The sequence below is a fragment of the Megalops cyprinoides genome, chromosome 18, assembly GCF_013368585.1.
Source record: "Megalops cyprinoides isolate fMegCyp1 chromosome 18, fMegCyp1.pri, whole genome shotgun sequence".
Classification (NCBI taxonomy): Eukaryota; Metazoa; Chordata; class Actinopteri; order Elopiformes; family Megalopidae; genus Megalops; species Megalops cyprinoides.
In genome coordinates, this window is record NC_050600.1 from 23519513 (window position 1) to 23544957 (window position 25445).

The 25445-nt window shown below is 45.4% G+C and overlaps 1 protein-coding gene across 1 annotated transcript in view; it reads right to left on the reverse strand.

Moving 5' to 3' along the window:
- The window catches only part of LOC118793227 (gamma-aminobutyric acid receptor subunit beta-1-like), a 51720-nt gene extending 27016 nt beyond the window's left edge, over positions 1-24704 (reverse strand). Inside the window, exons 1-4 of the mRNA XM_036551294.1 lie at positions 24625-24704; positions 24424-24515; positions 24185-24252; positions 2536-2756 (exon numbers count right to left, since the gene is read on the reverse strand). Coding sequence (XP_036407187.1) covers positions 2536-2756; positions 24185-24252; positions 24424-24515; positions 24625-24704 — 461 coding nt within the window. The remainder of the gene's footprint in view (positions 1-2535; positions 2757-24184; positions 24253-24423; positions 24516-24624) is intronic.
- Between the last annotated feature and the right edge of the window lie 741 nt (positions 24705-25445).

Consider the following 25445-nt stretch of genomic DNA (forward strand, 5'->3'; position numbering starts at 1 on the left):
CTGAACAATAAAAAATCAGAAGGTACATTAAACAAAGGGAATTTCCCTGTGTTGCCCTTCTGGCTGCAATTATCTCAAATAGCACAAGAGTGAATTGGACATTGGAGAAATGATAGTAAATGTATTAGAGTAACAAGTGCTTGCAATCTTCTGAAAGGGTCACCACTGGAGGCTGTGGAAGCCCTTGGAGCGTCTTTGAGAGGTAGCAATCGGAACGATGCCCTTCAAGCCAATGTCAAAAACCCAAATAAGGTATGCTCAATCCATCCGGGATGAGGAGGTCATTTTGAAACTCTGTTGCAATGCATTCTGGGCCATAAAAAAAATCAGTCTGACAATCAGGTAACAGTTTCATCGCATCTGCTGCCACTACTGGTACAGATTGCTTGGTGCTTCACTGCTGGAATCGTTACAGGTGTTCCTCACTGCTAGGGATATGACCTACATATCACTGCTGATCATTCTGGTGAAAAATAATCGCTTACCACTCTTATCAGCAAAAAAATCAGTTGATGCAAAACCACCAATTTTGTCTACATGTTCAAATTACTAGGACTGTCAATGATTTTGTCAAGGATTAAATGTTACGTTTTATATCACAACGTTAAAAAAAAAAAATTGTGATATTATCACAAGCCTGTCTTCTCTATAATATCTACCATTTACTTGAGGAAAATTAGTATTACTTAGTATTACTCATTAGGGGTAGGTATATTCATTATGAGCATGGGAGCTTTGTATGGTATGTAAAGCTGAAACAGTTTATTTTATTTGGTGTCTGGGGGGTCTTGGCAGTTTTTCTTTAGCAGCACAAAATCAGCAGAGGTCTGGCACAGTGCTCTTGAAACAAATAGGAGGTTTTATAAAAAGCCTTGATAACTAGAAATCAGGCGAGAAAACATTTTACTTCAGCTGCCTTATGGGAAATGCATAGGTGTGCTCATATGCTGTCCATCGACTAATTTGGACTGATGACTGATTAAGTTGGATCAGTTGGTTGTAATATGAACTGGAATACGTAGGCCCCTATGGTAATTGAGTTTGACACCCACAGTGCCTTAGTACAGCAACTCTGGAGTGGAAGGAGCGTGTACAATAGTTGTAGCATCTGAATGCTGCATGAGCGGGTTTGACAGTACGAGAAGAGTAGGATGCAATGTTGAATCCCTGTGCAGGCTTCCCGATCTGATTCGGCTGTTCGGCTTCACCCTCAGTGCCGTGGGAACCGGCGCGGTCTCATCGAAAACACGAACAGACCTACCCTCCTTGGTGGAGATAGAAAGGAAATTCCAGAGGCGGGAGCTTAATTTGGCCCCATGCTTTCCTGTTGGGCGGTGGAGGAAGCCCGTTTAACGGTTTGACAAGCCCCCCCACGTACCAAGGGCCGTCCACCGCGCCTAAACAGAGGTCCACTGGAGGCGGCTTGATTGCCGCGGTCCCTGGTGAGCAATTAAGTGGGTTAATGTTATACATGGGCGCTTGATTTAACCTGCTGTTCACAAGCAGCCCCGTGACACACTGAAACGCATCCCTCTTTAGGGAGAGCGCCATGCATTTTGTGCGGGCAGGTCTACCAGGGCCTCATTTTGTTCAGATCCACCTCTCCTTGACAGAGAATCCCCTGCTGTGGGACAGCCGTGTGTAAACCCAGCTACATGGGGAAACAGAATGCGATTCCTCTCACCGATGTGTTCCTCTCACCTGTTTTGAGCTTTGCTCCGGCCCCTAGGTCCACCCATGGACCCATGCTGTCATGGACTCTGATAACAGTGATTACTGTGGATCAACTGGCTTGTTGCTAATACATGTTTCCCGGGAAACGCAGCATACTTGCTGTTGAAAAGATGGACAGTGGACCACCAGCTGAGATGCTGTAGAAACATATTTCCAAAATCTCCATGATGTCCCTCAAAATATGAAATGCAAAACACAAGGTTTACGTATTGTAATGTCAAAACATACAGAAATTTGTATCTCATAAAGTATATCAATGATTGTCACTGTTGGTATTTTGAATATATATCCTGAATATCGATTCAATGTTTCTGATGTCAGTTTGAGCACTGTGATCATTCATGAAGGACTAAATGTGGTCCAGTTAATTTGACTGTTACACTAGCACTACATAACCTCATTAGAGAGAGATTTGAGAGAAGTGATTTGGTGATTTCACCTGCTAGGGCTGGTGAATGTTAAAAAATGTCAAGATTGGTGACAGTCAAAAAGGAGAAAATTCCTAATGAGATTTTGAAGTTAAACTTAAGTCAAGCATCCCATTTTGGCACATATTTAAAAGTTCTTGGTGTCACGGAAGCCATTCCAACTGGGCTGGAAAGGACATTGAAAACATCAGATTATTGTCATGACTAGTTCACATCACGGATGACATTTCAGTTCGCAAGAGTGATTGAGGCATTGGCCAAGTAATCTTCGTTTCACTTCAGAGAGGCAGAGAAGAGGCATCTTGACTGATGGAGGGAGGGAGGGAGGGAGGGAGGGAGGGAATGAAGGAAACAAGGAGGGGGGTAATCTCACCTGAGTCCGTACAGCACGGTGCCGTCCGGGTGCAGCCGGATCATGCGGTTCTTGACCGTCACGCCGTGCACAAAGGACTTCTTGTCGTTGATGAAGTAGGTGTCGGGGACCCAGAGCTGGTCGGCCACCCGGTTGTCCAGGGTGAGGTTGAGCGGGATGCCCGTGTAGGAGAGTCGCTTGTCCCTCCATGACTGCTGGAAGTACATGGTGATGGTGTAGTCCTGGAGACGGAAGGAGAGGAGTGAACCATGGGAATTTCAACCATTTGCAAATGATGGAAGGGGGACATAATACTACCCCTTAGCCTGAGGGTATTAGGTTTAGCTCATTGTGTCTGACTGTCTGAGAGGGGTTTACAGAGTCTGATTGCACTCATTAGTGCACTCATTAATGGTGTTGTGGATCAGGGCCTGGGCATGTACCCCGAGGGATGCAAATTCAGTTCCCAGGTGGGTCACTGGCGGTAACTTATATGAGGCACTTTCCCTAAATTGCTTTAGCATAAATTAATAGATAATGTGTAAAAATGTAAGCTATGTAGGATGCTTTGGAATGACTCCATAAATAAAAAAGTAAAGTACTTTTTGAATTAATTTTATTGGCACGGATAATGGAAGTCAATGTGCGCTGTCATTTATGGAAACTTCATGGAAAAGGATTGCCAACGGGGTCGTGCCTCCAAATGGGCGTATCTCCAATGGAGGATTTCTCAAAGCAGGTACTAAATTGGTGCATACATCACCAATTTAGTACTCCCCTCATCCATCCATGCTGGGAACGTGAGTGGCGAGGAGCCCACCGCTGGTGAAAGACCCGGTGGCCACCATGTCAGGCCATGCTTTCAGCCTCTCTCCCCATGTGAGGCGGAGGGAGTGAAGGCCCAGGGAAGACACTGAGTTTAATTGTCCATGTACCACATGGGACCCTGATCACCACCGTATAAGGGATCTTTGATTAGTCCATTAAGGGTTTTTTTTTTTATGTTGAGATAGCATCATCCATCACTCTCAGGTAACAGGCCATTTCTTCCCCTATTTTACTCCCCTTACAAAGCAAAACCACAGACAATAGCGGGGTTCCTAAGTGTGCGCATAGAAATTCTTTGATGCTTTCCAGCAATGCCATTTTGATTATTATTTTTAGGCTGTGATATTAGGATTACTGGCTCTCAGTAATAATGTGTAAGACAGATGGATCCACCAAATATTGTATTTGAAGCTCTTTCCTTCTATTTTCAGCTTTGTCAAACTGATTCATTAGTGGCCAAATGTCAAGTAAATGAAAAACTGTAAGCTACAGAACTTTTGTTTTTCCCCCAAGTTGGCATCTCTATATACAGTGACATTGAAGGAAGTTGAAAAACAAATAACTTGGAGGAATTCTCCTGTCTCCTGAAGGCAAAGAACAGAAACTTATGAAATGTCACACAGAGCCCATTTCCACTTCTTTGTTTATTCATTTGCCCGGTTCAGATAGATTTTTCTCTTCTACAACACAGGAAACAGAGCAACATATCGTTTTACTGATGTGAAAGAATACTGATAGGCTTTTTTTTTGCCACCAGCTTGAATGCACACTTTTTGAATCTCTGTGGAAGCTTACGACATTTAAGGCTGACACACTTAACAAGTCAACATTTTCATTCCCTCCTTTTTTGCAGTTTCCTGATAGCTCAGGCGGAGATAGACGACCCGGAGCTGGGCGCACTGTGCAAAATGACAGCTGAGAAACAAGGCACAAGGTGGCCGAGCGACTCGACGAAGTCCACCGACAGCGACGCTCTCGCCGATAAAGGCAAGGATCTGGTCGTGGCTTCCCGGCATGGGGGAAATCATTATTTATGAATGTAATGGGGGGGTTTAAAGCCTGCCTTGCTCGAAGTCTCAGAGGGCAGCAAAGCTTCGGGGACTTCATTAAGTAGAACTCAATGCGGCACAGTGCTGCAGAGGCAGTGAGTGTTTGATCATCTCTGGGATGACTGCTTATTAATTTTCAGATGACCGGTATTGGCGAAGCGCGTGCTGAATTTTGAGTGACTTTTTTTTGGCAGGCGACAAAGTTTTAACCCCCTAATCCCCACAACAAACCAGCAAACAAAAGAATTAATCAGAGCAGTGTTGTGTAATGAAAAGACCAAGAGGTTTTTATGATGTCTGTCTGATGTTATAAAGATGATAAGCTAACTCATGTTATTTCACACTTACATAGATCATTTTTACATTAAATTTATTAAAAACTCCTTTGCGCCACTTTAGAGGGTAGTCATATATCTTCTCCATCTCACAGTCAAACTCCATTCATTCATAAGACAAATGAAGGCATTCTATCTGTTGTGAACCTCACCTCACATACAAGGGAATGAACATTCCAATTAGTCTGTTCTCAAGCCAAACTGTAAAGTTTAAAACCTAAACCCTCCCAATGTCATGTTAGACTTCAGAGCAGAGGGCAGAATGGTCTCCATCACCATGAGAATGGGAAATGACCAGCCGGAGGAGGCTATCAAATCTTCCCATGTTTCCCAGTTCTCGGGGCGACCTCCTCAACAAGTGGATGACTGAGGAGAGAGGAAGAGGAAGGATCCGGAGATGAAGGCGTCCTGAAAAGCCACAGGCTAATGATGGTGGTACGAGACAAACACTTGCAGCACAGCGCTATGGACAGCTTACAAAACAGCAGCTCAATTAAAAAAAAAAAACGTAACATGGCTGCCAAAAACAGCAGCGAGATCCCTTTGTTATATTTAACAAATACCTGAACAATATTTGATATCTCAATATCTGCTCAGCATCCTATCTGCTATTACCATCGACAGGTTAGAATGCTGCACTTATATTGTATATTGTTATATTGTTGGACACAGAGAATCCCCCTGAGACATAGAGCTCACTACATTGTGTACATTTCAGTTGGCTTTCTTCCACAGTTTGTCTAACATCCTCTAACTGAAGGACGACTGCTGGGCAACAAACCACCAACCCCCCACTCCGACCCCAGCTCCACCCTGTTGTCTCTGTCTTGAGGCGAAACAGCAAGCGCGCTTTTGTCATCCATCTCAAAAGGACAATGCTGAAAGAGCGATTCCTCCCCCCCACTGATTTCACTCCCTCTCTGTTCTCAGTTTCAGTTTCATCCTTGCTGTTACAGATGTCATTGAAGACGCTGCTGGAAGTACATGGTGATGGTGTAGTCCTGGAGACGGAAGGAGAGGAGTGAACCATGGGAATTTCAACCATTTGCAAATGATGGAAGGGGGACATAATACTACCCCTTAGCCTGAGGGTATTAGGTTTAGCTCATTGTGTCTGACTGTCTGAGAGGGGTTTACAGAGTCTGATTGCACTCATTAGTGCACTCATTAATGGTGTTGTGGATCAGGGCCTGGGCATGTACCCCGAGGGATGGGGGTGAAGTGAGAATGGTCGTAACAAAGCTAAATATTGACCCTTTCATTCTCACACAACAGTGTGAAACAGTGGCTTGCTATCTTTGCAAGAGAGGATATATGACAGCCAGATTCTCAGCCGTTGTGCCTGGCGAAAAAAGCTCTGTTCCTCAGTGTGCTTTTAATAACATCCCTGGCATCTGAGCTTCCTGTGGATCTGGCTCCAGCTTTCCATCTTGCATCACATAAGGTGTACCTAATGGCATTAGGAGTTAATGAGGGAGGCGCAGTTGGCGCAAACACTGAATAAGCTGCACGGGTATGTGAAAATGAGGGTGTAGTAACTGCACGAATGCACATATTTACAGGTAAAAGCATACAGAATAGCAGGGCAATCTGACGCAGTAGGGCGAGATGCCAGATGGACAGCCGTTCACAGCCAGTGGTCACCCAAAATGCGTTCAGGTGCTTTTGCGCCCTTCCCACGCTAAGAATCCCCCCTACCTGGGTTATCAACAGAGAGGAGTCAGCCAGACACCTGGCCTGTTCCACACCTACTACACAGCACACCCCACCCAACCCCCCGCCTCTCCACACCCCCACCCCGCCCTCCTCAAAGGGGCTGTCTGCCCAAACAGTCTGCGTTAATTATCTGCGCTCGTCTGGTCCCGCTGGCTGCCGTGCTGCTGGGTGACAGTGAGGCCATCTTTCAGCAGGTATAAATCACCTGGCTGTTTTTCCACTGTTTTTCTGGCCTCTACCATGACCTCACTGTAACACGTAACGGTCACGGCACAAGGACAGGCTCCGAGGCCCGGCTCGTCCCAGACAGCGGCAAGCGCTCAGCTTCGAGATCTGAGGTTTGATTGGCTGGTCGCTGGCTGTCAGTCACGTGGCTGCAGTTGGTTTATCCGCTGAAGCCTGACACCAGGAGGCGAGGAGACTCAGCGGCCTGGATTAGTGATTGAGATGTGGGTTGAACTCCACTGCTTTTTCCATGCCCCTCTCCTCCCTCTCTCCTCCTCCTCTTTTACCCTACTCCTCCCCTGTCTTCTCCTCAGGGGTGCCAACTCTCCTCCCCCCTTGTTCCACCTCCTTCCTCCTCTACTCTCTCCTTTGAGGATACCCCCTCCTCCCTCTCTCCTACTCCTCCTTCTCCCACACTCCACTCCCCCTGTTAAATCTTATGTTAAGTGAGAATGTTAATTATTTTTTGCCATGCTGTTCATTACACTATTCTGTCTCCGACTGTCCATTTTGGTTTTCCTCGGGGGAGAGCAGGAAGGTATCCTCTCGCTGTTGGAGGTACCGCGATTAGGTTTGATCTATTTCCTTTTGCCACGGCTGAGACGGAAACAAACAAAAACAGAGGATTAAAAATGAATGCACACCGTTTGTATCATCCATCACGAGGTGGGCTCATTCCCCAAGGCACGCCGCAACACGTCGAGCACCATCTCTTTACAAACCTTTGCAGAGTGAACCTGACAGCTCTCTCGCCAATAAAATGAGAAGTGATGCTATTCTATTATCTCACAGCCTGAACGTCAGACTGCTCGAATCACACGGGGCCAAGATCTGAGCCAAGTCAATCACTGCTGTTTTATAAACTACCAATACTAGTGACTACAGTGCAAACATAAAAAAAAAATCTCCCAGTGCAAGATTTGTTTTCTTTTGAGTTGCTTTATCATAAATTATTTTCTTCAATGAATGAATGTTTCCGGACAAGCTGCTCTGATATTTTATTTTCAATTTTAAGTCAAGAAAAACACAATGAAATAAGAATTTAGTGACAAACTTAGTGACCAAGAATTTAGTGTCCAAAGACTGACATGAGAACTTAGTGACACTTTGGCCCAGATTCAATCAGCATCCATAAATTTGACCGACAAGACAAGGAAAGTGATTTCAATACACACAATTGTCTTCATTAAATTTGGCCATACCTTCTAAACTGTATTAACATTTGAAGAAATAAAATAATTTAAATTTACTCTGGAGTGAAAGTTATGGACAGATATTGATTGAATCCAGATCTCTGTCTTTAAAAATTATGTGATGAACCGTTGTTTTTACTTTGAGTGCCTTGAGTCTCAGCACTGGGCAGAGTGGAGAGGAGACATAACTAGAAAATTAAAGTTAATAACCCTTGACTTACTGTGAAAGAGAGCCTTCATGTGGCCCCCAAAAACTGAGAGAATTGTCTGTTAGTGTTTAATTGTGTTGTTAACTGTTAAATGTTTGTGTAAATTTATGGTAAGGATCCTTTGTTGTCCAGCACCTTGTTCTACATTAACAATAGTAGATCTTTTTCCATTCATTGCACCTTCATTGCAAACAGCTTGTCTTTGCCTGTGACTGTAACAGTCTGGCCAGCTAGCTCTTGGTTAACGAGCCACACCTGCTTTAATCAGCAACACTTACAACAGGTGTGCTGGGCCTCCTAGGGAGCTGAGCAGTTTGCTGTGGCTGTAGCAATCCTGGTTCATGTGTTGTGTGCCTGGTTTTTAAAGTAAGTTATTTGATTTTGTACATTTTCATCTTCAGATCATTTTATGCGCAGTGCATCGGCTGGCACCATCATACTTACCCACAAGGCAATGCTAATATCACCCCACCTCCAGTGAAGAGCACTTTGCATTCTACCTTCCTGCCCTTTCTTTATACTGTTAGTGTTCACTTACTCCATAATTATAGAAAGGTATGAGTTATGCGGGGAGAACTGGCTTAAATCACAATTAGGGAGCATTAGAGAAACTCAGCCTGCTTCATGGCACTGTTTCAAACTTCCCCTCCTGGTGTTGCTCTTTTCATCTCTGCTTCCCGCATGAGCTCGACACAATGGCACGTCGCTGGACTCGGATCTCCGGGGAGAGAGACGGGGGGGAAAAAAAGCGTACAAAGAAGGAATATTTCACCTGATGGTTTATTTCGCGTGGAGAGCTTTGAGATTTTGCCACCGCCTTCAACTCGTGCCCTCAGTCCCCAAGTGAGAGGCTAATGCTGACAGCAGCCCGCGGCTGGTTTTGACATTTCAGTGAGCTAAGTCAAGATTAAGACAGGACCACCTGGCACATGATCAATAATAATTTAGAGCAAGCCTGTGATAGCTATGTATGTAATGTGAAACCAACACCACTGGAGAGGTATAATTCTTGTCCAGCACAGAGACGGTTGGGGGAAAGACCCTTCGCATTTGTATCGTACAAACTTCATGGCATTAACTTCTACATTTTCCAGCAGGTGCAATCAAACCCTGTGTTCTTACAAGGTGCAGACAAGAAGCACAGTCAAAGAGATTCATTCTGACACTCTGCATCAGCGATTGATGACAGCTTACTCTAAACATGGCACACTGATGGAAAGATACAGAGAGAGCTAATGAAAAATAAACATCTTGTTTATTCTGAGGGGGGAAGGTTTAGGCAGGTCACTGCAAGCTTTACAATGTCTGTCCATCTGCAATTTTTCATATAAAGGGTAGGTTGCCTTGAAGTTGAGCAGACAGAACTGACAAACCTCCATTTTGTTTGAAATGAAACTTTCCGTTTCTGTCCATTAAACATTTAAACTAAATCAAACTTTTATATGAGAAGTTGCGAAGCATATGCTATTCACCAAAGCTGGAAACATATGTTAATACAAGCTTTGACATTAACAGCTGTCTCGTTGCCCACAGCAACCAGTGGTACATGCTTCAAATGGTTTATTTTTGTATCAGGCAACCTAATTTAAAAGTTATCCTTGAAAAAAACAGGGTACTGATGGATTACTATGAATAGAAATTGTTTGATTATGAATAAATGTGTTTCCAAAAAAGGAAAGCTATGTTTGAAAACTAAATCCATTCGCTAGAGACAGTTTGTCTGAAAACTCCTTTTCTCTGTTGACACTGATCTGTATATATGTCTGTTATTTAAAATACCGATTCCACATATAGCCTGTTGTTTAGAATGAGTGAAATGCTGTAATCAGCAGTGAATGATATCAAAGGATAAGCTGTGACACTGAGAGAGCTGTTATACAACTGGCTGGTGTGCCTGGTAACCAACAGGACATTTTACTTGAGGTGTCCTTCCTTGCCTGCTCATGAGGCAAGCCCTGCAGACCATCAAAAGATGGCAAGATCGCCAAATGATACACAGTGACATACACAATTATGCCAGTAACTAACATTTCTATTATTCATCAGCATGACTTGATGACACCAATATTTGATTAATTATGATTTCAATTTATCCACACTGCATGTCCCAAAGCAAACAGTGGCTCCGTCTTTCTCGTCCTTTTCTCTCAGTGTTCAGCTTTGATTGCTCCATCCTTTGTTTGCACTCCTTTCTTGATGCACTTTTGTCTGGTCATTTCTAAAGATGGAGCGAGCATCCCCCCGGCGCGGGCCGCTGTGAGGTAAAATTCGAGCTGCTGCCTTCGTTATCGTTACATCATGTCTGAGGCCGTCGGAATCTGGAAGCTTCGGCGCTTCGAGGACGAAAAAACCTCTCGCAGCCGAACAAAGGAGGCAGCGTCTGCCCACCGCCAGTCCACCGGCACTGCGCTCACCTATGTGTCCGCCCGCGTATCCGCCACAAACCGCCGCTGTGGCACCCGCGTGGGCGTCAGCGAGGGAGTTCGGCGGCCGAGATTAACCCGCAATCTTTTTTGCTTTTAAAGCGCGGGGAGGGACCGAGCCTGAATCAGAGAGAGGACGGCCTCAGAGACGAGCTGATTAGCTGCAGAGACGGGGGGGGGGGGGGGGGGGGGGCTGCAGGTTGGTTGCAGAAGGATGGAGCCATGATGTCGCAATGCCTCAGTGCTCAAGAATGCGGCATGCAACAAGAGATTGCATTTGCACCCGCCTTCCGCCTTCTGTTTGGATGGCTCAGAGAGCATTCAGAGGGGAACCAAGCGATGTTGAGGGTCCGTTGTGAGGAGTGGCTCTGTGCATAATTCCACAAAGTGCCTTGCCAACAGCTATTAGGAGGCCAGGCGCTGTAACTGTGGCGCAGATGCGGTTAAATACAGTAATTACATTACAAGCACATTGTAACTAAAAGGAGTACAACTGAGAGCGTGACTAGTTTGATTTACGAAGCAATCCATTTTGATCGGGGCCAGCTGCCGCTCCCATAATCCTCCGCATCTGAATGCACTGGATGAGTAGCTTCCTCTGCAGCTGCCATATTGCTGTGAGCATAAAAATCCCATGCCGAGGAACACTCTCACCCCCCGCCCGTGCCTCAAGCCGGCCGATTGTCCTTCCACGACATATGGTACGGACGGCCTCCTCCCCCTTGCCACTCTGCCCTCAAAAGCCTTGTTACCGTCGAAGGAAATATCGGGTGCAGTGTGGCCCAACACAGCTGTGTCGGAGCGGTGCCTCTCTTGGAAAGGGGTCGAGGGCCTTCAGAGCAGAACGGGTCCCGCTGTCATCCCGGGAAACAGGTTTCCAAACACAGCTCTTCCCCGGCATCGTTGCTAATGCTTCCCTCACGTTGCACTCACGTCCCTCAGCTAAACCCATTGTGGCTTTCTCTCTCTCAACCTGATTGGATGAGTGGTCAAAAACAAACCATGAATATATAATATTCACATTCCCCAAACCTTGCCTGAGGAGGCACATGGCTGACGCGATGTTCTTCTTTGTGTACTGAACTGTGCTCCTCACAGTGACAGTGAAAGAGTACAAATGACACTTCCTCCAAAGATCTTTTTTTCTTTTCTCGGGTTGTGAGTATGGCACATGAAAATATGGTGTGATGTGGCACCAATGTGGCTTCATCATGCTGCATTACTCCAAGCACAATCAAGCATAATGGATGTGGACGTTAAACTCCAGTGAGAAGCAGCTGTTTGACCCTGGCCCTACCTTCATTAGCTATACTGTGAATGAAGAAGAGAGAGAGAGAGAGAGAGAGAGAGAGAGAGAGAGAGAGAGAGAGAGAGAGATGCATTGACATGACTGTGAAACCCAGAGAACATCAACTATTCAATCATATACCACCTTCATTCTGATAGGCTGAGTGCAACTGACAGATGATGTCCCAAGAACTTTCTTATTGCATAATTAAGGACAATGTACTGAAATTTAACGCCACCCTTCAATACTGGTCCAAGAAGGCTGCAGGTTTCAAATGAGAACTAATTCACCACATGTACAAACCGTAATCTCATTAGAACCAGCTAGGGTAATTTCAGTTCAGAGGATTGATGACTTCAAAGAGCAACTGGGCACTCCTAATATCAGACAGAAGAACTTTTAGCAGTCCTCTGGTATCACTTTAATACTATAGTCTTTAATTATCACTATCATCCTGACTGGCATGCGCTCACCTATAAGCAAGGGAATCTGCTGCCTCTCAAATCTTGCTGGTGATTAACTGGGCTTACAGTTAAGGTCATGTCACCCGCCCATAGTCACTGCTGGAAAGTCTTAACCAGTGACCCCTCACCTCTGGTGTGGAGACCGGTGTGTACTCTCTCCTTGCCTGTGGCTACGGTGCAAGAGCCCATGGCTTGTCTGGCTCCTCTCTCCGCTGAAGACTCGTTGCCGCAGTATGCAAACCAACGCGGTATCTACTTATGTAGGAGGAAGAGGCTCCACACAGTCCTCCACAGGCACTTTGAGTGCACTGACTCACCAAGCCTGAAACCCTACCGATCATTAGAGTGCAGCAGTTTTTTCTCACCTCTCTGAACCACTAACTGGGGAGGGATGCTAAATTGGTTCAATCAAGACAGTGATTATTTGAATCAGGCAGTCGAGAGCCCCTGACTGGAAATTAAGCCTGCAGACACTGCAGCCTTCTGCGGGCCGGGGGTTGAGTAGCCCCGCGTTGGAGTGTACTCCCACAGAGTGAATCACACCTGACATTCACTGTCAAACCCCCCCCTCCCTTACCCTACCCCCCAACTCAGCCTAGCTGATTAAATCAAAGTATTATCTGGCAACCCAAGTGGCTAGACTCTTTAATCTCTGGATCGACAACTGCGCACTACAACGACTTCTCTTTCAAGTCTTTCCTAACACAATTTCAACTTTGCTGTGATGATCCTTAAGAGGAATTCTTCGGGACCTTTAATCGTTTGGTTCTCCATTAGCTTTCATTTTCCTGGGTTCAGAAACCCCTGCTGGTTCGATACAAACCCCAAATGGAGCCAGGTGATGTTTCCCCATGAAGGTTTCCATTTGTTAGCTGAATTGAATTGTTATGAGAAGGCCATGAGTCTGTCCTTCCTTCTTCATCGCCGTGACTTAGACTGGCCATATGGTGCGACTTTGTTACTGTCACTTGGGGTCATGCGTCTAGACCTAACCCGGATCAATATCAGATTTCTGGGTAAAGTGGAAAGCACTGGAGAAGGCTGAGTTTTTATAGGCTTAACTGGATTGCCTAAATATATGGTGTAGGCCTACAGTCCAGATATGAGTTCTCATAATTATACTATGTTACACCATAACACAGAACTGCACACCACACCGGTTTACAACATGCTATAGTGGACTGTATTGACCATTCTTTATTAAATAATGATTTGCTCCACCATACTGCACTATACCATTCAATACTATTCTTGTTGTCTGAATATGAATTCTATTTAATAAGTACAGGACAGTGAACGATACAATGGGAACTGCAGAGCACTGCTATGCAATGATATCACAGCACCTCACAGATTTGGCCCCTCATCCACTACAAGAGCACTGCATGTTGCAGGTTTGGTCACCAGCGTACAATAAAAACACCTCACAGATGTGGTCACAAATCTGCAATAAGTGCACTGCAGCTCACTGCAAGCCAGTACTTTATTGTTTCCACTTCTTGTACAGTATGTACCTTTTTTACACCAGAGACAAATACCATGCAGAACCAGAGCTAGGTGTGTTCTTCCATTAATACCAGTGGTTACAGGTGAGAGAGTGTGGTGGACTATGGAATTGACGGAGGTCTGAACTGCTGATAGGCCTCTTGTCTGAACCAGCACATGTTAATCTGAAGACTGCTACGTTTCAGTGCGGTCAGCTTAGTAAAGGACCAGAGAAGGTTACATTAAGCGGTGCATATATTCATGACTCAACAATATATACATTGTTATGGTAGTTGCCAGTGATAGCTGCTGAAAATTCCCATGCTATACCTCAGCGCCACCCACGAGGCCTCAGTCACCCATGGATGTGGCGCGTTCCTTCTTGGATTGCATCCCGTTACATCATCACAAAGGGGCATGCTGAAATCCGCTGAGAGGAGCGCAGAGTGTAGTGAGAGCCACTGAGGAGACAGGCAGTGTGCTGGACGGCCCGGGAGGTCCTCATTCAAATCCTTCATCTACCCATTCATATGTGTCATACTGATTCCTCTCATATATACATGGCACACTTTATTCTAACTTCTGAAGGGTAAATTGCACAGCTCACACACTTGTGTTGGTTTGTGTTACATAGAGGAATCACAGAGACTCAGTCCATTGCGGGATGATGATCACAAACTATCTGAAATGCTAAGATCCAAAGAGAGAGTCCCCTTTGTCATGTCTTTGGTCTATCACTCCTGGGGCCAGAACCCACAACCTTCTGACTTTAGTTAAAGCATGAGACCCGCACACAAAAAAAATAACAGGGCTTCTTGTTTCAGCATACAGGAACAAGCTCAGCTGTGTAGAAGATGCCTCACTGTGTAGGACACAATCAATCATCAAAATCCTCAATTCTCATCAAAATGCTGATGCACTGCTAAAAATTGAAATGCAGCAGATTTGCCAGAACGTGGAAAAAAAACACATTTTTCTGAATAAACAGGGTTTTGACATGCCTCTCTGCAATGCACTGATTCAACCAATGGCCTGATAAGATTTTAATTAAATCAGGAGCAGATAAATGTGCAAGTAACTTCTACATTTGCATGCCCTAATTGTCTAGACAAAACATACAGAGAAACATTTGTCTGTGCCTCAGACAACTAGTGAAACATTAAGGAAAGGGGTTGGAAAAAACCACAAATGAGACAAATGAAATTCATATCACAGTGCTGTAAGCACAATTCCCCCCGTTCCCCCCTTCGCCCCTGCACAAATCAGGCTCCACGCGATCACCAGCGCCTCGATTTCCAGCCCCTAATGGGGAAGGAACACAAAAGACAAGAGTTGTACTGCAGCTCCTTGGCCAGTGAGGAGAAAACATCACGTGTCACCTTGCATTCTTACTGCGAGCCGTCCGAACCCTTGGAAACAGGGCTCCGAAACTGGGATTGCTTTCTGGGGTCATGGCTGAGAGCAGCAGCCCGATTGTCCTCGGCTGCATGTGTCTCAGAGATGAATTGGCTCGCTTCGGCCGCAGCAGGTATTGAGGTTCAATTCACAGGCTATCGCAAGGAAGGGAGAGGCACAAAATACTCTTCGTCCCTTTATCGGCTGAGGAGACGCTCTTCTCCAGAGCGACTTACAGTACATAACTCCCATAGCCACCATCTAAACAACTGCATATTTTTGCGGCAGCAATTCTGGCTAAGGGCCTTGTTCAAAGGTATAACATTTGCAGCCCATCTTATGAGCCCCATTCCTCACTACTGTGCCACTGTGGCAATTTACTGCAGGTCCTTCAAGCATAATTGCTGGACAACAAAAATAACCCCATCGGTACTTTGCATAGCTCAGGGATTTCCAGAAATCATGGAACAAACTACCTCAATGTGGGAGGAAACATGTCCCGAAGGAATTCAAGTTTAAAATCGAACATCAGACACAGGCAGTACCAACAACATCACAAAATGCCCTGTTTGCCCCGGGTTTTACTTCCGAAGTACTTAAAGTGCAATAAGTGTAATTCATCAGACCAGATTAAATTTGATCAGATAAAGAGAGAGGACTGTCTCTCTGTGTTCTCTATGAAACCACAGGGTAAAGGCCTGGGGGTCCAAGAACCAGGAGGGCTAGCACACATATTGAATCCTTTGTGAGCAAGTGTGGCAGTGCAGCCCACTCGCTGTGTGGTTTACATGCAGCACGAAGCCAGAACCTTTCCAGTGAAGTGTGGGCGGCTGGTCTATTTATGAGCCAGCAAAGCGGCCCTCACAACTTCACACGCGCCGGGAACATTCTCCTTCCTTCCCTCTCAAATGCCACAGCGGCTGCGTTTTCATACGAAAACCAGGTGCTCTTTGACAGCCGTATTAATAAAGGCGCCATAAATTAGAAATAAGGGATGAATAATTAATCAGAAATCGATCGAACCTGCGGGGAGCGGGGAGTTTTAAAAAAATTGCCCTTGGGGGAGATTGATTCCTCTCTGGCAGCGCTGGCTGTGGCAAGAGCTGTTTGCTTTTGAGAATGCCGCAGTCTACACGCCCGCGGCTTGGTGGTCGAGGATTTGACCCTGTCACTGGCTGAGGAACCTGTGACCGTAACCTGACCGCATGGTGACCACGACGTGATGCCGCCATAGTGATTGGCAGCAGCCGACCCCAAGCATTAGCCTCCACTTCCTCGATGGTCACGGGTTTTGAGCTGTGAGATCTGCAATGCCCTCACGCCAATCACTGTTAGCAGCCATGCTAATAGCCTGCCCTGAGGGCGACAGGAGATTGCATCAGGCCACAGTGCTGGTGAACGTGGAAAGGGATTGATTATCACGTCTGAGATGTGGCGGTGCTCTGAGGGATCGAACCAGCTCCAGGGTCCGGGAGGTTTCACGGGTCTCCGATCAATCCGCTTGTCGAGAGAAAAGGCAATGGCCTGACGTGTCCGATCCGTTGGCTAATGAACCCAATTAAATCATTAACAGTACAAAATGGACGGATGAACACAAACCCTGAGCTATGATTTGTGCATGTGCACGCATGTGTGTGGATCTTCATGTGTACATACTCTGTGAGTGAATATCAGTGTGCATATTGCATATGTGTGCAAAGTATGTTGCAATGGTAAAGAGTGTATCAAGAATGTGTTCTTTTCTGAGCATATGTGTGTGTGTACAGTATGTATGTGATTGAATGTGTGTGCGCATCTTGAAAATATGAAAATATGAATTCCCACTGATAGATTACACATTGTATTTGTGACCATGTCACAGGCTTGCCTTATTAACCCTGAATCATGTATGTTTCTGTCATTTCTTGAGCATGAGTAAAGACTGTTAGTGGTTACCCCCCTCATCATAAACCCAATGTATTTTAACAGTCATCCCCTTCAACCATGAACACTGTGTGTTTAACAGTCCCCATAAAACCATGAATCCAGTGCGTTTTAATGGTGTCCCCATAAATCACGGATCCAGCGTGTTTTAACTGTAATCTCAGATCACTTTTTGATCGGGGACGGGTAACTGCAGCATTCTGCTGCCGCGATGGTTTCTCTGGGGAGCCCCTCAGAGACAGCACGGCTATTTCCAGTCTGCCTAAATATATGCCGCTCACCTCGATACAGAGGAGCTACAAAGCCGGATCGTGAGAAAAAGCAGGCCACAAATTGGGGTATGGTGGAGTTATTTTCAGGTCCTCCCTCCCACCCCAGGAAAGTTTGAGTTATTTTTGGCCTCAGCTTGCCGGCTGTTACAGTTTGAGATGTTTTCCTCTTTTGCTACAGTGTCTTAATACAGGACGTCTTCATTCTCAATACATATACATGCTGAATACAGGACATTAAAATACATCTGCAATAGCAATGAAGCAAACAGCCTCCCCCCCAGCTCCCCATGTCTTAAGTAGTCTCAAGGTGAAAGAGAATACAAACCCAGAAAGCAGCCCCCCCACTCCCATGCCCCCCCCTCTCAGAAAGATGATGTCACAAGGTAGCCACTCAGCCCAGATTTTTTTTTTTTTGGGGGGGGGTAAAATACCCTCTCTGCCCTCCTGAACACCAGTATAGTTTCAGTATTACATTTTAACATGTAATCCAATGTTTTCTTGAGTGACCAATGGAATGATCATGGGATGGCCCTGAAAAATCAACAGTTCAAAGTGCTTCATCCGTGCTGTGAATGCTGCAGTTCAGAGGAAACAACCACACAATGAAGTATTCTCAAACTGGCTGTAAGATCTCCTAAGGTGCAGTAGCAGATCCAAGCTGTTACTTGCTGAATCGTTTGCCAAACTGACGACATCTCATTTTCAAGTATTCCCCTCCTCCCACACAGGACACAGCCAATCGCTAAGCTTGCAGACCCATTTGACCTTCAGATGATCGAGGGGAGATAAGTGTGTGACCTCCTTGCTTGCCACACGTAATGAACTCAGTCACCTCTATGCTGCTGGCAGCCTCCCTTTTGGCTAAAATCGGTAACGTGTCACAAAACTGCCTAGGTAGGTCACGCGTGAATTAGCAAGTGGGTCAGAGTTTCGTCATCAGTGCCTGTGTGCCATCAGTGTCGTTCCAAATTTAAGATCACAGCATATTACGTGATTCACTGTGGTGAACGCGGGCAGATTACAAAACTGGAGGTTTAATAGCTCGTGAGGGGGGCAATGACAATTACCATCTGACAAGGAAAAGGACCACTGGCAAATACACTAGTCTATAGCTGAAGTGGGGACTTTGTCACTGTAAGACTGCAGACGTGACAACGATAAGGATTTTGTTCACTTGCTGGAGAGAAACTGGGTCTTTCACGAAACAAAACCCGCTGATCGTAAGGGTCTTGTCTCCATTGATCAGCCACCGGGTCGAAGTCATTACTTAATTGAAGTCTTGAACACAATCAAGAGCTGACCTGTGGCATTCTCCTGGCGGCCTCTGTGATTTCTGTTAAAAAAGAACCAGTTCATTACGCAGCACGTCGGCTTTCTTTGAAATTGCAGATTTCGTTTCAGCTGGGACATCAGCTTGCTATCAGCCTCTGAGCATGCTAAAATGTCACCCTACGGTATAATAATAATCACTGTTATTCCTTCATTAGGTCGGCACACTCAGTCCTCTGCAGGCATTAGAATTAGAGCACTACAATAAACAAGGGCAGCATTCAAATGGATAGGCAAGTGCAGTGGAACCAGTAGCATAATATAAAACTGCCAGAGCTGCCACAGAGAGCTGCAGATATGAATTAACATACTTTTAATACTAAGCACGGCAACAGAGCTGTCCCTACCATTTTAAAACATTTGTGCCCATGGGTGAGATAAAGTGAAGGTTTACTGGGGTTTAAGGCCAAGCAAAGCTGTCAACTCATGTAAAAATGCACCTGAGTGCTTTTACTGAGCTGGTGCACCTGGACGAGTGGCATATTAAACGTGATATGCGTGGGGCCTGACACCTTTTGCAGGTTAACCTCGATGCATACGCAGTGTTGGCAGCTTCCACGTGCAATGGGAAAAATACAGGGAGGAGAACTTGCTTAATGGGTGCCAATGGAGGTCTAATTCTGAATGCGATTTACCTAAGCTGGTATTGCGGGACAGTGTCACCGCGACTGCTTTTTCACACCTGGGGGAAGAAGGTTTTGGGAGACAGGGCATTGTTGTGGCTGCTTGACAAGTCGCTGTGAAGTAAGCGCATTCATGAATTTGGTTCGGAACGCGCTGCTAACCTACCCCACATTCCTCAGCCTTCTGACGCACTTTCAGAATCCTTCCTTACCACAAGATATGGTTAGCAGCTGCTAGCAATTTATGAACTGATAAACTGGTAACAGATTGTTTGTGGCCTTCTTAATTAATGTAATCACTTTTAGCAAATACTTCTCTAAACTGAGCGGAGGCAAAATGATTGCAATATGTGGCTCCTTATGCCTCTCCCAGTAAATTCCACCCTGAGTGTGCCAAATATGACATGAAAGGTATAGTGTCCTTGTTGTATCCTGATGAGTCAGAGGTGTCAAAGTTTATTCACAGATGACGAGTGCATGTACTGTTTCCAGCCAGTTGCCCTGGTGTATCTGGTCCAATCGGCAATTAGCGATTAACACATGGCACATATGCAGTCTTCAGCTGTGATGTATTGTCTCATCAAAAAATACTAAATGCAGTAAATGATGGGGGTAATTAGGAAAACAAAGACGAAAACAGAGGGATAAGATAAAAAAAAGCATATGCATCAGTCCTCCAGGAATTGAGCTGGACATGTCTGATATCAGTGATTTCACTGGAAAGAACGACTCGGAGCCAGTTATGAGAAGCTGGTTTACAGAGTCTGGGAGAGGAGCCTGTTTAGAGAGGAAGAAAAAGACTGTGGCACTCTTGCACTGACAGACACCTGGTCCCCCTTAATGCAGCATCAGTGATATAAACAGCCCCACGGTGAAAGCTAGGCAGATGGATCATTACTTTTAAATAAAGCAAGAACAGAATGATGAAAAAGCACACTGAGAACTCCGGGACTGTTCACAGAGCTGAAATTAAATGGATCCTTTAAGTGGAGATAGAGCAATAGACAAAGTCCCACAATGCAACAGGCCTGGATTGAATTGGGCCTCTAAGCCCCCAAAATACTCAATACCTAAACAATGGTGGCACCAAAACACCTCGCAGACATGGACATGGACACCACTTAAATGCTGCACTCCTAGGGGCTTAAAAGTGGTGTGGGCAATGATTCATGCCATCTATGTGGGTGGCACACGTTATACCTCAAAATTAAATCAACATCGATATCTCCTCTGGTTACGGTAAAGCCATCATAAAAATTCATAACTCAGGGTTACCATGGAAGTGCACAATGAGCCCCACCAGTATCTAACACCGTTCACAACAATGCAAATATTCAGCCCTCCAGTGACTCCAGAGTCTAAGCACGGTCTGTTATTACATTTTTTTGTTTAGGGTCTGCAATTCCTTGTCAGAGCAAACTTAGCCTGTGGCATTCTAACAGATCACATCTAGGGAAATATCTGATGCTTTGACTCATACACCGTATGTCTAAATAGGGACAGGCTCACAGCTTTATGCCTGTGGTGGCCTAGTCTACCCTCAAGGGTATGTTTGGCGGTATTGGGACACACGCCATTGATCTATTGTCTCACCACAAACACTTAAGAACGCAGTTCTACACAGTATTAAAATGACTTCACAGCGAAACCCGAGGAAATGGGTTGATTGGACTCTCCATGCAAAACCAAAGCAGATTCCCCCTTTCCAAGGCTGATTGATGGACGCTTGGTAACGTTCCCTGGGTTTAATCTCTTCACAGATCACCGCCCCACCTTGTGCCCTTTGACATTAGCACAGTCTATTAATTGTGCTCATTGGCAAGCTGACCCACAGCTAACGCCCTGCTAAAAACTGTTATGTCTATTTGCAATCGGTCCATCATATTCCGGTCCGATAATTAGCATTTTGATTGATTCTGGAGGCAGGCTCCGAGCAGCAGATGCCCGCCGTGTTGAGGCAGCAGGAGGACAATGACATACTGTATCATAAATGTCATTAGCTGGAGGTCGAGACGAGGCCGTGACGGCTTCGGGAATCAATCTCATTTTGCCCGCGGAGGTGATTAACGCGCCACCTGTGATGAGCGCTGGCTAATGTCACATCTGCAGCATTGCCAGGGAGGCCAGGTGTGTTGACATGGTGACAGTTATCAGTGCTTAGGATTTCAAAGCTGGCAAAGTGCTCCACCATCACACCATGGTGAGCTCGCGATTGACTCTTCCAGGCCTTGCTTTGGTCAAATTTAATTCTTTTCTTATTTCACTTTCTTCCTGCTTTTCTTTTTAGTGCATCACATGATTTCCCTCTATTATTTCTGAGAACATTTGTTGTTGATCATCTATAGTGTATCAATACTCAAGATGCTTGTAGTATCAAGTTACTCACATGCACTAAGTATGTATTCTAAGACAGTAGAAGCAATCCCAAAAATAGGGTTTCCATTTTTAAGTACATAAGTAAGTAGTAGGTGGGGGTCACACTTACAGCTTAGTTGTCTAGTTAGCTTTAATGAGCTGGTGCAAGCCAGCTAATGGGAAAATGGTTGAAAATAAAATTAAATAGCCGGTGGTGTATGATGAATTATCCACTTAGCCAATGTGTTACCTAGTGAGCCCACTGATTGAAAATAGAATTAGTTAGCTTGCTAAGTGCCATTAAATGAGCTTAGATGCAACAGAAATAAAATGCTTGCAATCAGTGAGACCTCAGGGTCATTGTGGCTTTTTCTGTAGGAAACCCCAAAAATGACCAACTCCTGGTACCACATAGGTGCAGAGTGTGCCCTGCAAAACCATAAGTTGGTGAAAGGCCTCCCTACCATCCTAATCTTTAATTCTTTCCCCTGACCTAGGTCATTATTCTTGCCCATTGTGTTCATTTTTTCTTGCCACACTCATTATTAACTTTTGACAGCATTAATACAATCATCTCACAAACCGTCAGCATCTCTGATCTGTGCCCACTCAATGCCATAGCTCTGGGTTCCTGACATTTTGCATACCTTCTCATGTCATTGTCTGACCTAATTTAGCACATTCATTGCTCAGTGTGTACCTGCACAAAAAGTACTTTGTTGTTGCCCTTGATCATAAACCCAGCCCAATATGTCTGTGACATGCATATTTAGTACATGTAAAACTTCTCACAGCATTCACTAATTCCTCTAGTGGATGCTTCTACTTTGCTTAGCCCTTGACTGCCGACCACACATGATGTGGCTGCCATCACACACAGCTACATCTGTGTTCATCTCAATCCATTTGTGTGTCTCAGACACAGCTGCTAGACTTAGTATTGACCCTACAACAGTGAAATGTCACCAGCCATTCCACTGGACAGCACTCTGGATGCCTGCAGACTGTAATTAGCAAAAGCGATGTGCACGTTTAAAAAGCACTTGGGCCAGAATGGCAGAAACAGATGTGCTTTATTTAATGGCCTTTTACTGAGTGCCGGGGCTCCAATCAGGGCTACTCGACCCTTGCCCTGGAGGCTCGCAATGTCAGGCACTTAACCACTTGATTCAGCTAATCACTGTCTTGATTGAAGCAATTGAGAGAGCTGGAAAACCTGCTAAATTGGAGGCCCTCAGGAGTGGAGTTAAGTAGCCCAGGTTTAGGGAGCTTCTGGCTTAGATAATTGTCTGCATACACGTTGTCTGTCACAAGCACAGCTAAGGCAAGAGTCTATAAGAACGATACCTAGCATACCAGGAGCTTTGACCAGCCCAACAACACGTTGTGTCCCCCAGAATAAATGCTGATGGTGGTGAAACACTTGAAACATTTGACACAAGCTAAACTAAACAAGGTGGCGGCACTTCCGACAGGAAGCAAACTGCAGCACAACCTGAAAGACAACCACGCAACCACATTCTGAAAGCAGAGTCAAGAGAGCGAAGACCAATGGTGAGCTGTGCTTGAGAAAGCGCTCCCGTTTTCCCACGATGAAAAGAACATACCGCTGGGTCAGATGACTCAAACCAACTGCCTACTGGCAACTCTGGAGCCGCTCCTCTCTGCCAATATGGGTCGCGTTGCATCAGCAGTGAGTGGGAGTGCGTTGCAGGGCTGTATACACTGCGCCAGCACCTGCTTGGTCAACGCTCGCGTCTGTTGATGGTGTTACACAATAAACCGCCCAGGGTGGAGACTGCACCAAAATTAGCAGGTCATTTTGTCGCAATCAGGCACGCACAGAAAGAGCAGTCCATGTGTACAAGAGGGTGGTTTGTGGAAACCTGCACTTTGGATGCTCTACAGAGCTTGCCATGCATAGTCATGTATGTGTACTGTAAATAGCTTAGACCAGCTGTCTTGCTCCTATATGTTAAGGGACCCCTGACATTCTTCTGTGTAAATTTGCGGCAGGCAGCCTGAATTTTCATTGTGTTTTCTAGATTTTACATTCTTTTTTTCGGTTTGCAGAGATATATCCCTAAAACGTGAAAGCAGGTATCCGAGTGCCTATGGTAGACACATGCCATGCACAGTAGCAACGTGCAGCTGAGCTCTTTCCCAGCTCGCAACAATGTTAACGGGCACGAACACGAATGGGAAGTTCACGCCTCAACAGTGCGGAACTCTCCGTGGTGCTGAATGTAGTGACTAGTAGTAATCGGCAGATGGCGGCATTATGCGCACTGATCAAATCTAACGACTCGACGAACTACTGTACTTCAAAGGGGGCTTCATTCTCAGCGGACGCCTAACGCTAAAAGTAATAAAAGGAATTTTAATTTTAGAGCAACTACTTCAAAAAACCGAGGGCAGGAGACAGAGCCGCCGTGCGCGTCAGCGATCGAATCTGACTTGAGCGGCACGAGAAGGAGAGGAGATGAGCTGAGGCACAACGTGAGACATTTTGTCATAATGTCTCCACAGGCGTCTTGCTAATCCAAAAAAACACTCACCATATTCACTTCAGATACCATGTCGATGCTGGCGATGTCTATGCTCATCCCGACATCGACAGGGGCACCTTTTATTCGGAAACAAAAGAGACATTTCTGTATGTATGATAAACTTCAGAGAATGCCACGACTACCAAATCAGCGTGCATGCAATGTGCACTGAATATTGACAGCAAATTGCCAATGAAATAAGTAATTCTAACTAACGAATATTCTGTCAATTATAAGAAACACATTACCTCCAAAATCAGGCCTTAAACGAATGTCATATCCCTTAAGCAGTTTGTCCACGGTTTCTTTCACATATGACATGTTGCTGGGTTCGTTCGCACTACAAGGAAGAAATATGGATTTCACTCAGAATCTCGCCAAACTGACAACTGCGCGGCGGGGTGGATGGGATGAAAATATCTTCGATGTAAAAAAAAAAAAAATCTCACCTTTGTGCACAGCAGACAGCGGCGACCATCAAAGGAAGACACAAAATCCCGGCACGTCCTTGTTCCTGAACTGTCCACATTCCTAACTTTAATGAAAGAATTGGCTGGAGTGAGGATTCGGGAACGCAACTTAGTCCTGGGTAGCGCAATAATTCCTATGATAGCAACGCATGCGCGTGGCTTAATCAGCAGCAAAACATTGATTGCTGAAAGACACTTTTTCTACTAGCAGAGACGTTGAAGAGGAAAAAAAAATATCCTTCGATTCACATGACGTTTCACATTATTTCACCGTTATTGATTACAGGTGGCGGAGATTTTCAGATTAAGTCAATATGCAGCTCCGATCATGTCCCTTCCGGCAAATTTGAGAATTTCGGTAGGGACATGTGTCCGAGTCAGGTTAACATCAAGTCTGTCCCCATGAGTGGTAACACAAGCGACCTTAGGCAACAGTACCATTCACATCTGCTTCTAGTCCAGTTTTACTCCATAGGACATGGTAGAGCACGAACACGCTTTGGAGCTGGGCGCTTCGCAGACTTATCTGGGAGATGTGAATCCCTGTCTCGCAAAAACTGCGCTTCCTGTAATCAAGTTAGGTACTTGGTAAAGTGTCGAATCCAAAGGAAATAGTCTACGTTTAAAAAAAAAACAGCAATGCGTAAAAACGAACGGAAAATAGAAACCCTAGCAGCAAGTCAGCCGAACTCCACTCGCGCAGTGCACGACGATACAGAGCGCTCGGGAGAGAGGGGGTAAACAAAATAATCATGAGTTTGCGCTGTCAATCCAGCGTCGCTGAACGAAACCGGTGTGTA